Source organism: Propithecus coquereli, unplaced genomic scaffold (assembly GCF_000956105.1).
Source record: "Propithecus coquereli isolate 6110/MARCELLA unplaced genomic scaffold, Pcoq_1.0 Scaffold116, whole genome shotgun sequence".
In the NCBI taxonomy this organism is placed as follows: Eukaryota; Metazoa; Chordata; class Mammalia; order Primates; family Indriidae; genus Propithecus; species Propithecus coquereli.
Window position 1 is genome coordinate 1,934,914 of NW_012135636.1, and position 14,197 is coordinate 1,949,110.

Below are 14,197 nucleotides of genomic sequence, written 5' to 3' on the forward strand. Positions count from 1 at the left end.
ATCTAGTCTATTCTTGAAGCTTTCGATTGTATTTTTTATTTCATTCATTGAATTCCTCAGTTCCAGGATTTCTCTTTGGTTCATTTTCATGGCATCTATCTCTTTGGTGGATTTCTCACTCATATCCTGAATTGTTTTTGTGATTTCTTTGTGTTTTTTGTTTTGTTTTGGAGGCAGGATTGCTTTATGTTGCCCAGGCTGGTATGGAAATCCTGGGCTCAAGTGATCCTCCTGTCTAAGCCTCCCATGTAGCTAGGATTACAGAGACATGCCGCCACATCATGCTAGTCTTTCTATTGTTTATTCGTGGTCTCTCTCTATCTCTCTCTCTTTCTCTTTTTTTTTTTTTTTTTTTGTGACAGAGTTTTGCTCCATCCCCCCAGGTAGAGTGCAGTGGCATCATTTTTAGTGCATTTACACACACATATACAAGAAATATATAGTTTTTTGGTGTTTTATAACATAAATATGCATTATTTTTATACTTGGATTAAATTTTTTTTTAAAAATATAATCTTTACATACAGTGGACATTAAATTAATTCCTTTCTTCCTCCCTTTCTCTTCCTCTTTCTCTTCCTCCCCCTCCCTGCCTCACTTTTATACTCGACAACCCACAAAGCCTTAGAGTGAAGGAAGTGATAATTATTCTTGGCCATACAAATGCCGAAGTGAGCACACCTAATATCAACACAGGTATAGATTAACAAAAGGGTATCCCCTTGTTGGATGAAAGAAAGTGCTAGTCAGCGGAGGAGGGTTGTGGCCTTATCCAGTCCTAGACAAAAGACCCATGAGACAGCTGCAAAAATGACCAGTAGTTATTTTCTAAATAACTGGATCCAAATTTTCTATTCTTATCATGTCATCTGTTTCTCTCAGACATTTTTTGCAATAGGCATAGTCACATGACTTTATGTTGAATGACCACTGACTGCTAACTACTTACTACTAGCTACTGTTTCAATTGGATCGATATTGCCTACAATGTGCCACATCAGAACACCACCTCAGTGCAGCTACTAAATTCTGCTAGTTGCTTTAAATAAATGCTGATGGTCGTGGCCTGTGTGATCACTACTTTGCTAAGGTCTGACCGGTTGAAGTAATATTAAAAATATTTTATAATATATCTAATAGATTTTATTCTAAATAAATACCTGACATTGTCCAGTTCAGTGAATTCTGCAAAAGACCCCAACCACCCTCCCTCTGCCACACTCTTGCTTAAAAACATGGCAGAATATCCACAATTTACACAGACTGCACTTGTGTAAATGAACTGGGAGCCCATACACATGCAGCACATTCTTGTGTTAGCCTGGAAGGGTGTTTATTGTGTTCTAGGAAGGCTTCAGCACATGCAAACATTAGCAGCTCTTACTTGACCTCAGTGTAGAACCTCCTTGAAGGCAGAGGAGAGAAAAAGAACATTAGGCATGAGCAGAGGTGCTGTGACAACTCTTACGATTTTCATTCCTGTGAGTGCTCCTTGGTGCTCTGTCCAATTTGGGTCCCTGTGGTTACATGCTGCCTAGATAAAGCACTGCAATTGAAGGTCTGTTTATTCCTTTGCCCATTCACCGCTGCTCTAAGACAAGCTTCCTTCCCAATGGGTAAAACAAGGCATTGGATAGGGATCTCCAAAATTTTCTTTTGTTGGGTAATTCTCTCAGTCTAGCAAACCAAGTTTTCCTTGAGCAGATTGCATGGGAACTGTTTTAAATGCTCCATTTTGATAGGACATTTTTAAAAAGTTTCTTTTTCTTGCCCCTATTCCTCACTATCTTTTTCCTTTATTCAAAAAAGAACAGAGAGAAAGCAGAACAGAAACAAAAACCAGGGGAATACAGAGATTTTCAATCTTTTCTGAAGTGCTATGTGCTGTTATATTTAAGACAACCTTTTGTAACTTAAAAAAAAAAATTTCCCCTGAATTAGCATTGACTTCATCTGAGTAGATACCATCTGCTATAACAGCCCAACCCTGTCCCCCCAGGTCTTGGCAGCTACAGGTGAGTAGGGCCCCCCATTTTCCCCACACCCCTACCCAAGAAGCTGCCAGGAAGCTCTCAGGCAGTATCAGCAGGCAGGAAGTGGGGTGGGGGTGAGGGGGTCTCCACCCATTAGCAGCTGCTTAAGCAGTAGGCAGGGGAACTTTTCTGCAGAAAAATCCAGATCAGCAGATACTTCAAACCAATTTATACCACATGCTACCCAGTTGTGGAATTAAGTTTAAATGCTAAGAAAGGACCTAGAATGCCAATTCCCTTGTTTTCCCCCTTACCTTGTGCTTGGCACCCAAAAGAATAAAACGAGAACAATTGGACATGGCTGTTTAAAGGGAATTATTAAGCAACTGGAAAGTAGTGAAGGCCGCACACACCAAGGGAAGCTGTCTCCATGGAACATCATGTTCCAATGATTAAACGTCAAGACCCATCATTGCCCATGTGGTGACGTCTTCACAGGTTTAGTAGTTTTGCGCATTTGCATTTAACCAAAAGACAAGTTTGACAGATTATCAGAATCTTTTGTGGTGGGTGGTGGGTGGAGTGGGGAAAGGAATGAGGTCATTTTAAAAATGACTTAGTTCTTTTTTAAAAGCACAATAAAATTATCTCCTCAGTGGTTTTGCTACAGTCTATTGCAGTTCCACGTGAAAGAGAAGTTTTGCCAGAAGTCGGGAAAACATTTCCAAATAAGTCATCATAGATTACACTAGAACTCTAAAATACAAATGCATAAACATTTGTTTGTCCAGTAGATCTTGGTGCATTTTTGTTAGTGCTTTCCTTGTGGAAGATATTTGACTTTTTCTTATGATACTTCTGTAACAGTGATTTACTATGACTTTAATAAGTGAATAAGAGCTGAGCCCATAATTTTATATGCACACTTAAAAATAATTTTGTAAGCGTTCCTCAACAATAGGAAAACATTAAATGGTTACCTCTGCAAATGTGTTCCGACTGGCTTGCAGGCCAACTTTTACTACCTCAAAAGGGTTAACTATGATGGCTTCTGTGAGTCCAGATCCCAATCCAGCAAGGGCAAATGTCTAGAAAAATTAAATCAATCAATAGTTTAAAACAAGTCATCATGTGTACTGGGTTAAGCATCCCATTCATTACACTATGCAGCCGAATGTTATAATGAGAATGGAGAAACCTACACAAATGCACCATATACCATTACTAAACAGCTTTGGTTCTTGATTAGATGCTGACAATTCATGAAGAAGAAATTACAGAAGCCACAAACCACATCCTAACAATTTCAAAATAAAATGTCAAAGCCCCATCAACAACGACTTTTTCCTTTAACCAAAAGCAAGGTTGTTTTACTGTTATAAGTTGGATAGTAAAACATCTGCACATATAACAATTAAAAGGGAGTTTGAATTGTAAAAAGAGAGCTTCATTTTTAAACATCTACTTAAATTCATTTACTGAGCATATAAAGAAATTCAAGGAGCAGAACCACAAATAAAATATTTATATAAAAAGCTAAATTTCAGGTAACAAACAACATAGCTGGAAATATTTAAATGTATAGTCATGTTCCTAGAGTTGCTATTCTAAACTATTAACAAATAAAAGTTATTTTTGATTCATCCGTTCCCTATTTAAAAAACAACTGGCAATTACCCTATTCTTCTGGGCCTAAAAGCTAAGAAATTAAAGCTGAGATCAGAAATGGTTAGGTTGTTTTGAAGGGATCAACTAAAATCTAGAACATTTATCAAAGGATGACCCTATGTCAGGTTCTTATTTGCTATCTATTAAAAATTTCTGCAATAGGAAAGAACAGCTTTCTAGAATTTTCCTCTAAGTAGAATATTTAAGGATTTTCGAGAAAATCTATATAAAAACAATCAAAACAATTAAAACACACACACACATACACACACACAGAGCAGAAAAGCAAAATGAAACAAAACCCCCAACTTCCAAAACAGATGCTGGAAAAAAGTAATTCTTTAGTGCTGAACTTCCACTTCCAGGAGAAGAGGGAGTACCATATACAACCAAAAGAAGAATAAACTAATAAAGAATAAAGAACAGATAACTCTTATCAAGGGATAAAGGGTCTCTAATATCTTCAAAACAGGAAACCAAAAGAGAGAAGGGAGAAAGGAATGTTCTGTAACCTTAGAAGGGAAGGCAGGGTGGAATGAGGGCAGGATCCAGGGTTTAGGTCCTGGTTCTGCTGCTTATTGGCCGTGTGACCAGAGCTGTCTTGTACAGTAGTTTGTACACAGACAAAGGCGCCCAGCCAAGGGTGCAGGGAGGCTGAAATCCAGTCCAGCACATCCAGGCTGGACCCGTGGAGAGTCATCAGTCAGGAGAGAGGGGGCACCTTTTCTTAATCCCCACAAAGGCACCAGGGGTGCCAGCTGTGGCTCTGTGTCTAAATCACTGGAACCTCTCATGAGCCACAATTTTCCAATCTGTAAAATGGAGGTAATAATATCTAATTTCTCTGCTCATAAAGTTATTATGAGGTTCAAAATAATGTGTGAAAGCCTTTTGTAACATGCTATACAAACACCATTGTTCTTGCTGCACATAGAGAGGAAGAATAGGATTGCAAACAGATTCTAGGAGAGAGGGAATAACTAATGATGTTTTCCTTTCATCTCCCTTCATTATGATTTTAAACATATTTGTGTAGGGTAACTAACCAAATACTTTATTCATTTAGCTCATACTTCCATCATGGAAGCCAAAAGCAGAAAAAAAAAAAACACTAGTCCCAAACTCTTCTGACTGGGAAAGCTAAAATCCAGATGTTCAAGTTTTTATTACTTACTATATGCAATCTTCCAAGTAATTCACTTTTTTGTTCTTCTATAAAACTCAGCTACATTTGCTGTCAGAACTAGTGTTCAGCAGTCTCTTGTCAAAAGAATTGATCAGATATCAACAGATCGTGTTACTTAGATTGTTCCAGAGACCTGCGTTCACTGTTGGGTTTCCAGCCTCCTAGGCTTTTCATGTGAGAGCACGAGGGGACATTTAATGGCTGTTTAAGTATCTAGCTATATCAAAAAAGAAACTGGAATAAATGAGTTCAAGAAAAGAGAAGAACTGTATACATGTGTTTGGTTATAGTAGTCAGAAAAAAAAGCCAAATGCTTTTCTGTTTCAATACTCAACGGTCAAAAGACCTGCTGTCTCTCACATGGTGCCAATGCTCAACACAAGAACAGCCAGCTGGCCCTTGGAGACCATATTTTATTGTCTCTTGCTAGGAAGTTTTTAATCTTCTTTTTGCCAAGATGTTTCCAACTTTAAGAATGACTTTAAGGGAAGACACTGAGAAACAAAAAGAAAAAAATCATAGCACATTTTGAGATTAGTGGTACCACTACTCCTTTCTAGGAGGCTGTGCCTCTCAGTCGCCTTGTTAGGCGGAGTCTGGACAAGAAGTTTCTTTATCGTAACAGCAAGTGATGCTGTTAGGTTTCTTACCAGGATCCTGCCTAGAAAGGGCATGTATGATTTTTAAAATAACAGATATTTATTCTTGGGCAGTCTATTTGGCAGTGTAAATATTCTGAAATGAGCCTTTAGAAGCAAGCAAAGAATTGAAGCTAAGAATACTGTCTCTCTGGTTGAGTTTGAGGTACATTGCAGCAGGCAAACTTGGGCACTTTTCTAGAGGCTGGAGGGTGCATTGCCAATTGGAAAGGCCAATGCAGATTTTGCTTTGTTCTGTTTTGCAGACTTGGAGGAGAAATTAGTGCATTTGCTCTCTCTAGGGCTCTTGTTGCACACACATTTGTAGAACCCATTGGTCAATACAATTTAACTTGTTTTGTGAAAAGCAGAAAAGTCACCAAGAAGGAGGGGAGTGGCATAGGGAAGTGATCAAATCACCAAATGAATTTTGTGTCATATTTGAGATACGTCGTTGTAAGATCACTGTTCTCCCTAGCTGAGTTGTTTACAGTCATTCCTACAAAAAGGCCCTTCAGTCTGCGTCTGACCACAGAGTGATTTTATCCCAAGGGACCTGAAGTCCTATATTTACTACAGCTGGAGCAAAAGCTGGAAAAGTGACCTGTTAGGAAATAATCTTAGGCATATTGACTTTTGCATAAATAGATATGTGCATATGTATGGAAACATATGCATGTTTTGGTTTTAAAAGAGTCTTTGATAAATGTACTCTTTACTTCATATTCTTGACCATATCTCATATAGGCCTTTCCAGACATATCATTATAATCATAAATTCATCACTGGGAGCTATAAAATAGCCAAATTGTGAGTTATTAGGAAGATGGCTTTCAACAAGTAGCTGAACATTGAATAACTTGAATTCATATTTTAGTAGCTGGGCTTGGGAAATCAAAAGGGTTTTTGTTTCTAGATTTTGCTTTATGAAATAACACACACACTTAAGTATAATAAATATTCTCACTTACCAATGCTGGTGACAGTGACACATAACCCAGCAATTTCTTGTACTGCTCAAAGGTGAAAAACTGTGAAACAAAACCAAACCCAAAGATTTATAACAATTTCCTGCAACAAACTCTTTAATTGACTCACATTTCTTTAGTAAATCATTATATTAACCAGCATTTCAAAAATGATAAACCATCTAACACAGTTTTTAATCCTGTCTTGGGTAGTAGCTATTGGGTCTTACTTTAACATTTTCAAATGCAGTTAAAATAACCTACAGAAGAGCTGATGGAATCCTTTAGAGCAGTAAATGAACCATACAACTTCCATTTACCATGACCATTTTCAGTTTCCCCAGACATCAATAGACTTCTTTTTTATGGCAGTGATTCAAAATTATAGGCGTATAGACCTGAAATCTTTGGTCTCCTATGTTTTCTCTATGAACTGCTTTCCCAGTGAATGCCCAACTTTCTAACACACTTGTAAAAGACATCCACTTTTCAGCCTTAATTTCTATTTATATCACAGCGTCTCCCTATTATTCCATGGAATTTTAAAACACTAAATGATCATGAAGATGCCATGATAAACTAAGGAAGGACCCAATGAGGTTATCTAGTCCATCCCCTGCCTTAAAGCAAGACTGTCTTCAACCTGAATGAAGAAAGAGAGCTGCTTATTCCTTCCTTTAAAATACGATGATGATGAAGATGACAAAGACGATGATATTGATGGTGAAGATATTGTTGGTTCCTTCAGTAGATGATGTTTAACATAATTTTCTCTGCAAACCAATTTTGATGGAGGCAAATCTACTCTATCACTTCATATATACATGTTTTCTCCTATCTTTTTATATTCTACATTTTGGGCAACAAGTCTGCTTGAACATGACATTGCGTTCCTGGGACTCAGTCAAGCAGCCACTGATAGGACACACTCTTCAGTCCTGCTAGGGTCTGATTTTCAAGACCCAAGAAATGGCATGGGCATTATATGGTCTTGAATGTTTTCTACTCTATTACTTAATAGTCCAGTAAAATAAGGCAAGAAAAGAAATACAGATTTGGGGGCAAAATAATACTCTGTTGTTAAAAAGAAGTGGTTCCTTGTAGACAGGGCCTTAATGAGTGTTTGGGCAGCTCAAGAGTCATTATACCACCAGATAAATTTTTATTCTTTTAAGGACCCAGGAACTACTTTTGTGCCATAGTCCTTTACATCAACTATGAATGTAGACTTTTCTAGAACAAGAATTCATTCATTTATTCATTTAATAAATATTTATTAGAGGACTCCTATTCTAGGTACTGGGGATGCAGCAGTAAACAAACCAAGAGAAACCCCTGCCTTCTTGATCTAACATTCTAACCAATGGTGATAGCCCAGAAACTATCCTGGTGTTAAAAAAGTACTCACCAGGGACCACCGCTGTTTTGATGAGATATGCACTAGATATTATTGTACTTGTGCATATCCTGATATACACTAGAAACTATTAACCATGGAAGGAAAAGTGTTATAGACTTAGGTTTTATTTTATTTTATATTTTAGGTTTTAAAGATAATTTATTTTCCTTACTTTTTATGATCATCATCATCACTTTGACCATCACTTTGCTGGTATTTTAAAGTGAACAGTCCTATATCTGAATCCTGGCTTTGCTACTTATCTGTGATGGTATGGGAAAGTTGCTTAACCTTTCTAACTCTCAAGAACACAAAACTTACCTTTTAGATTTAGAGTGTTGTTAAATAAGAAAATGTAAGTAAGATTCCCTGACACACCTGGCACATAGGAGACTTTCAGAATATCTTAGTTTCCATTCCCAGTCTTCACTTAGGTTACCAAAGGAACCATTATATGTATCACTCGTGGGAGTCTACTATGGTCCAGGAAACAGCTACCGCATTTAAGCCACACAATAACATCATCAGATAAGAGGCGATAGTACAATCATGAGTCCCATTTTATAGATACATGTCCTGCATCTAGTTGAGTGGGAGGACTGAGATTCCTCCTAAGTCTAACACCAAAGCTTGTGTATGCTCTAAACTCCGTACTGTACTTACTCACTGTTATGCCATGATTGATAGTAGTTTGGGAAGAGGGTCTCTGCCCTAGGATTTTGTTGCTTCTGGGGATGAAGTCTTCTTGCCTTCCATCATATCTGAGATAGCTACAAAGACCCCGGAAGCCATGGAGTCCCTCAAGGCAGAAGATTTCAAACTTTTTTGACCACAATCTACATAAAAAAATATTTATCCAACACACATACACACACACACACACACACACACACACACACACACACACACAGGTGGACTTGTATTTATAACTGAAATAAAATATTTCTATACAACAATATTTACTCCCCTATAATATGTAATGCATCGTTTCTATTCTATTTCATTTTTTAAAATTCTGGTAATGACCCATTACATCTAGTGACCCACTAAATTGATTTCACAATCCACGGGTCATGGCCCACATTTTGGAACCATTGCTCCAGTGGAAGCCGACACTAGGATTGGGTTTGGGGAAGGTCTGGAAGATGATGGATCCCACAATATCCAAGGGCGTCTAAATCTTATTAGCTTCCAATGAGAAGATACATTTGTTTGTTGGTTGTTTTTTTTCTTTCCGGCTTTCTGTCATTATAGACAGATGGGATTAAGGACCAAACTGGGATTTCAAGGCAGAAGTCTGGGAATAAAGAAGGCCTACAGGTCAAAGCGATGAATTCCTAACGTACTAAATGAAAAAGTAATGACTAATACATTATTACATATTCTTATAAGCAAGTAGTGCTTCAAACTAAAAACAAAATCTTACTTTAATTTCTATCTTTGCAACCAAAATCTAATTTACTGAATATAAAATAAAACAATATCTCAAGAAAGAAAAAGCTAAAATCTTTTAAAATGGATTTTCAATAATAATATAATAAAATAATAAAGATTTCTTCACTGTCATTTAAAACCAACATTTACTAAAAATATTCATTCATTCATTCATTCATCTGCTCATTCAACACATATTTATCAGATATTTCTCATGTTCAAAGCTTAGGAGATGTTATAATAGAATATATTCTTAACAACTAATTAGATTAGCTGTTATTTTAATTCCTATCTACGCAACACTACTCCTTTATGTCTCTCATGATATTGCTCAGCCACAACATTAGTTAATGCACAGATGTGATAAAAAGTACCCTATCATATAAGGTATGAGGTTACACTCTAAGGATGAAATTAGGAAGGTCAACATGAAGTTACTTACCCAAAGTCATGTAAATGTGTGATTAAGAAGTTTTGAAAACATTCATACTCAATCAAGGGCTTGGGAACCATGAATATAAAATCTGTGATTCAAATTAATTATGCTATATACTGGAATCTAGAAATTGGTAATCTTGCTGGGTTTACAGGCCATGTGGTCCCTGAAGAGGTGTCAAGCTGTGGTAGGGCAGGGAGGGTCAGTACACTGACTGGCTGAACCAGCACTCCATTTCTCCCTTTATTTTCAACCCATGCTCACTAATCAATCTGATGATGAAAGTGACCTTCTGGATACTCTGTTCTGGGATGCAGTTAAATTACATGGAAGCAGTTTGATCCATTTGAGTCTTGCTTTTAACTAGTGGGACTGGAGTAGTGCTCAGTCTAGGGCTAATTCTTCTCTACCACGGAGGCAACACCCTTCTGAGCACTCCTCTCAATGCCCTGTGTATTTTGAGGCTTTCCAGTTTGGCTGGTGGGAACCGGCACTATTCCCAGCCCTGTGTGACTGCTGAGTGCCATTTCCTTTAATCATTTTGGGCAGTTCTTTCCCAGGCCTTGGTAGTTTCCTCACAGGCACGCACTGGTCAGTACTCAGCTGAATTTTTGAAGGGTCGGTCCCTCTGCAGATCTCAGGAGTTCTTTCTCTGTGCAGCTTGTTCTTCTCTGGTACTCTTTCCTGTGAACTCTAGCTGCCTTGCTCTTCCGTGCCTCTCAGCTCCTTCCCAACCCAGGGAGCCCACAGGGCTCTGTCTGGATTTCCCCTCCCTGCCCTGGGGCCTGGAAACTCTCAAGGCAGTAAGATGGGGCAATCACAGGGCTCATCTCATTTGTTTCCCACCTCTGAGGTATTATTATCCTTCATTGTCTGATGTCCAGTGTCTTGAAAACTGTTGTTTCATATATTTTGTTCATTTTTTGTTGTCGTTGTTTCAGGTGGGAGAGAAAATCTGGTACCTGTTACTCCATCTTGACTAGAAGTGGAAGTCTTGGCTCTTCAGATACTCAGAATAGTAGATGTGGGAATTTTCTCCCTATATATAAATTTCTTTCTACTTCTGTCTATAATTTTTTTTTTGTTTTTCTTTACAAACATAAACATAAAACAAACAAACATAAACAAACAAACATTTCATTTATTCATCTTATATCTACTGAATATCTACCATGTGTAGACACTATGATTGGTTCAGGTATAAAGTAGTGAACAATCTTCACAAGTTCTAATCTCTTGTGAGTTTGGTTAGCATAAAGCAGTCCTTGAGAATCTGAACACGGAAAAATGATATTTCTGGATCTGTGAAGCTCAAGACTAGACGCTGTAAACTTGAATATGGTAACTCCCGCCTCTGAGGGATCAATTGGCCTCTTTCTGAGGTCTTCATTTCCTTTTGCCAACTAAAATACTAATTCTAATTCATTTATTTAGCACCAGTGAGTCTTATTATTTTAATGATGAATTGCATTTCAAAGAATAAAGTACAGAAAAACTTAAAATTATCTGTTTCTGATTATGGTAACGATTGTAACTGAAGTGTCAGTACCAAGGAATAAACACACACACACACACACACACACACACACACACACACACAGTCTCTGAATATTTTTTTCTGAAGTAAACTTTGATGACACACAATGAAGCAGTTTATGATGTATGAAATCGCTACAATCAGGTGATTGCTTTCCTCACAAATCCTAAGATAAATGTCTATAAAATGAATGGTTTCATAAATTGTATTGAAAAAGTAGTGCTATCCATCTGGCAAAGATACACTTAACTCCAAGTTATACTTAAAAAGCCAACGTACTTACCATATGTCTCAATAATTTTAAGGTAAAGTCTACTTGAAACAAGATGTCTGGGACACATACGCCATATCCAGTTGCCCAAAAGTTCATCTGTTAACCATTGTTCTGGCAGGGAGCATTGCTTTTTTAAAGTAGAGACTAATTCAGTTTTTAAAGCCCAATTTTTTTTTTCCTGTGAAAGATTGTTCAAAGTTGATAAACCTTAATCCTCTTAAAGTTTAAATGGTCTCTAATATATGATATTAAGGAAGAATATTCCAGGAAAAACTCCAATTATAATTTACTTTATCTATACATGTAAAACACTGAACAAATGAATATATTATTCCATGGAGACAAAGTGACTTTCTTTCTGAACAGGAACTCTGTTTGTTTACTTGGGCAATCTTTTATCAAGTAAAGCCATTTCATAATTCAATTCGGCTCTTTTGTGTACTTTGGTGAACTTTTTCCAGATTCTCTATTGCGATTCAGATCCTTATAATGAAACTTGTATTGAAGTAATATTCTAAAATCACAAAACCTATAGCAACAAAGAGGATGAATTTACAGAGAAAGTACGTTCTAAAGCTTTGTTTTCTAAATCCTAGACTTGAATTAAATCCTATTAAGTTACCATTTTGATATAATGTAAAAGTTTGATGTTTGTGTATATATGTTGGGTTATTTTATCAGAATTTTTAACCCAGTCATCCTCTTGTCTTACTGAGTAAAAGTATGTGGGCTGTTCCTTCTTGCCTTTTAAGAGTACTGGGAATACAAATTGAGTAATGTATGTGAAAAAAGCTTTATATTATATATTAGTTGGAAAGGAAGTCTTTTAGTTGAAGTTTATGTTATCATTATTATGGAAAGACAAGGCCATATTTAGTGATGTCGGTAGTGTGTGGTAGGTGAGCAATGCCAATCAGAGTCACTATGATCAGGACCTTTGTCTGAGAGGAGATTTTAAAGAAGCATCAGATTTAGTTCTTTTGCCTCGAGAGGTTCTGCCAGATCTCTCTGTTCCTATTCATATACTGAACTAGCAAGTAGTACATAAACCTCCACAGTTATGTGGTTAAAGAAATGGAAATCAGGGTGGTGGAAGTAGTAATTGTATAATAACCAGAATAGAGAATTTTAACAGGGAAAAAAATGAAGTTGGCATGCCAAACAAATGTGTTATATGAGAATCATATGCAAAGAAATATGGCATATTAGTTCACCCTGTTCATAAAATGGGAATGATTTAGGGAGAAAGGTTTTTCTACCTCTCCACATTCCTCTCCTCTCCTCTTTTTCTCCTTTTTTTGAAATAATTATTGCTCCAAAGGAAAATTTCTGAATTGCTTTGAGAAAAAGCCCAAGCTATTTTGTGGTTTGATTACGTGAATTTCATTTACCATGTTGTTTTTTGAATACTTTCCCCGTTAGAAGAGAATGCTTTCACTTGAAAAAAAATCTATAAATATACATATTTGAGACATTGATCAAATTTAATTATAATAAAAATCATGCTATAATTTCTGCATTAAAGTTTTTAGTGTTTTATGTTTAATTCATATTAATGTCCCATGGTTTGTTGTGCAATGTTTTAATGCTAAAGCTGTTACCTTGTGATGTTTAATGATGTATCTTGTTTTTGCTTGGTGGGAAGGCATACATGCTTACCTTCACTGCTCTTTTTGGTGTTTCAGCCAAGATGGGTGGTAGAATTCCCTTGTAAAAACCAAACAACCTGTTGGAGAATAGATTTTATATAAGCGAGGGAATTAAGAAACAGTTAATTCTGCCTTTGTTTATGGATAAAGCAACTAATTCTAAAGTATTTCTAATTATTCACTGTAGCACACCACTCACGAGGTTTTCCTTTGTTTTAATTCTAAAGTATAGATATGACCTGCAGTCCCTGTGCTGCCAGAGCTATCCCCTGCCCACATGGCTCCACCTCTGTGGTTCTGCACTGGGTCTGACCCCATGGCCCTCCCCATACAGCTCCTGCCCTTCCTCCAGGCTCCAGCTCCAGCTCTGAGCCTTCTGCTGTGCCTGGGTCTGAGGCCCCACCTATGAGGCCTCATGGTAGCTGCTGGGACCATACCTCTGCCCCCTGAGTCTCCAGTGTTGCCCCTAGGGCCCGAAGCTCTGCCCCTGTGACTCCAGTGCTTCCGCTGGGTCCACAACTCCACCCGGGAGAATCCAGCGCTGCGTCTGGACTCTAAGACCCCACTCCTAAGTCCTCATCATGGCTGCCGGGCCTGCAGAACCACCCTGAGGTCCAACGCTCCTTTTAGGGACCTTTCTGCCTTGGGCTGCCATTATACGTGGACCTAGTTTAAGCAAATGCCCACAGCCCGGACACTCTATGGGGAGACACGGGGCAGAGCTATCACCCATAATGCCAGCCTCCATGGAAAGAGTCTCATCCAGCCCCCAGACTCAAGCTTCCAACAATGATCTGGGGAACAACCCACTACCGCACATGAAGATCATCCAGCACCAACTTGAAATGTGACAATCACAGGGGAAAGGGACAAAACAGAACAGCCACATTATGGGCTCTCAGTGCACCCTCCCCTCCCCTGCTGGGTCAACATTCCAGACTAGGACACAAAAGCACCATCTAGGGACCTCTCCCTCTTCTCACTAAGTAGGAGAGTTCCCAGCAAAGAAGAACAGGTGCCCTGCAAACCTATTAG

The 14,197-nt window shown here is 37.9% G+C and overlaps 1 protein-coding gene across 1 annotated transcript in view; it reads right to left on the reverse strand.

Annotated features, from left to right (window-relative positions):
- Positions 1 to 14,197, reverse strand: part of SLC25A21 (solute carrier family 25 (mitochondrial oxoadipate carrier), member 21) — a 481,755-nt gene that overhangs the window by 35,827 nt on the left and 431,731 nt on the right. Inside the window, exons 4-6 of the mRNA XM_012658106.1 lie at positions 13,173 to 13,239; positions 6,437 to 6,496; positions 2,954 to 3,061 (exon numbers count right to left, since the gene is read on the reverse strand). Coding sequence (XP_012513560.1) covers positions 2,954 to 3,061; positions 6,437 to 6,496; positions 13,173 to 13,239 — 235 coding nt within the window. The remainder of the gene's footprint in view (positions 1 to 2,953; positions 3,062 to 6,436; positions 6,497 to 13,172; positions 13,240 to 14,197) is intronic.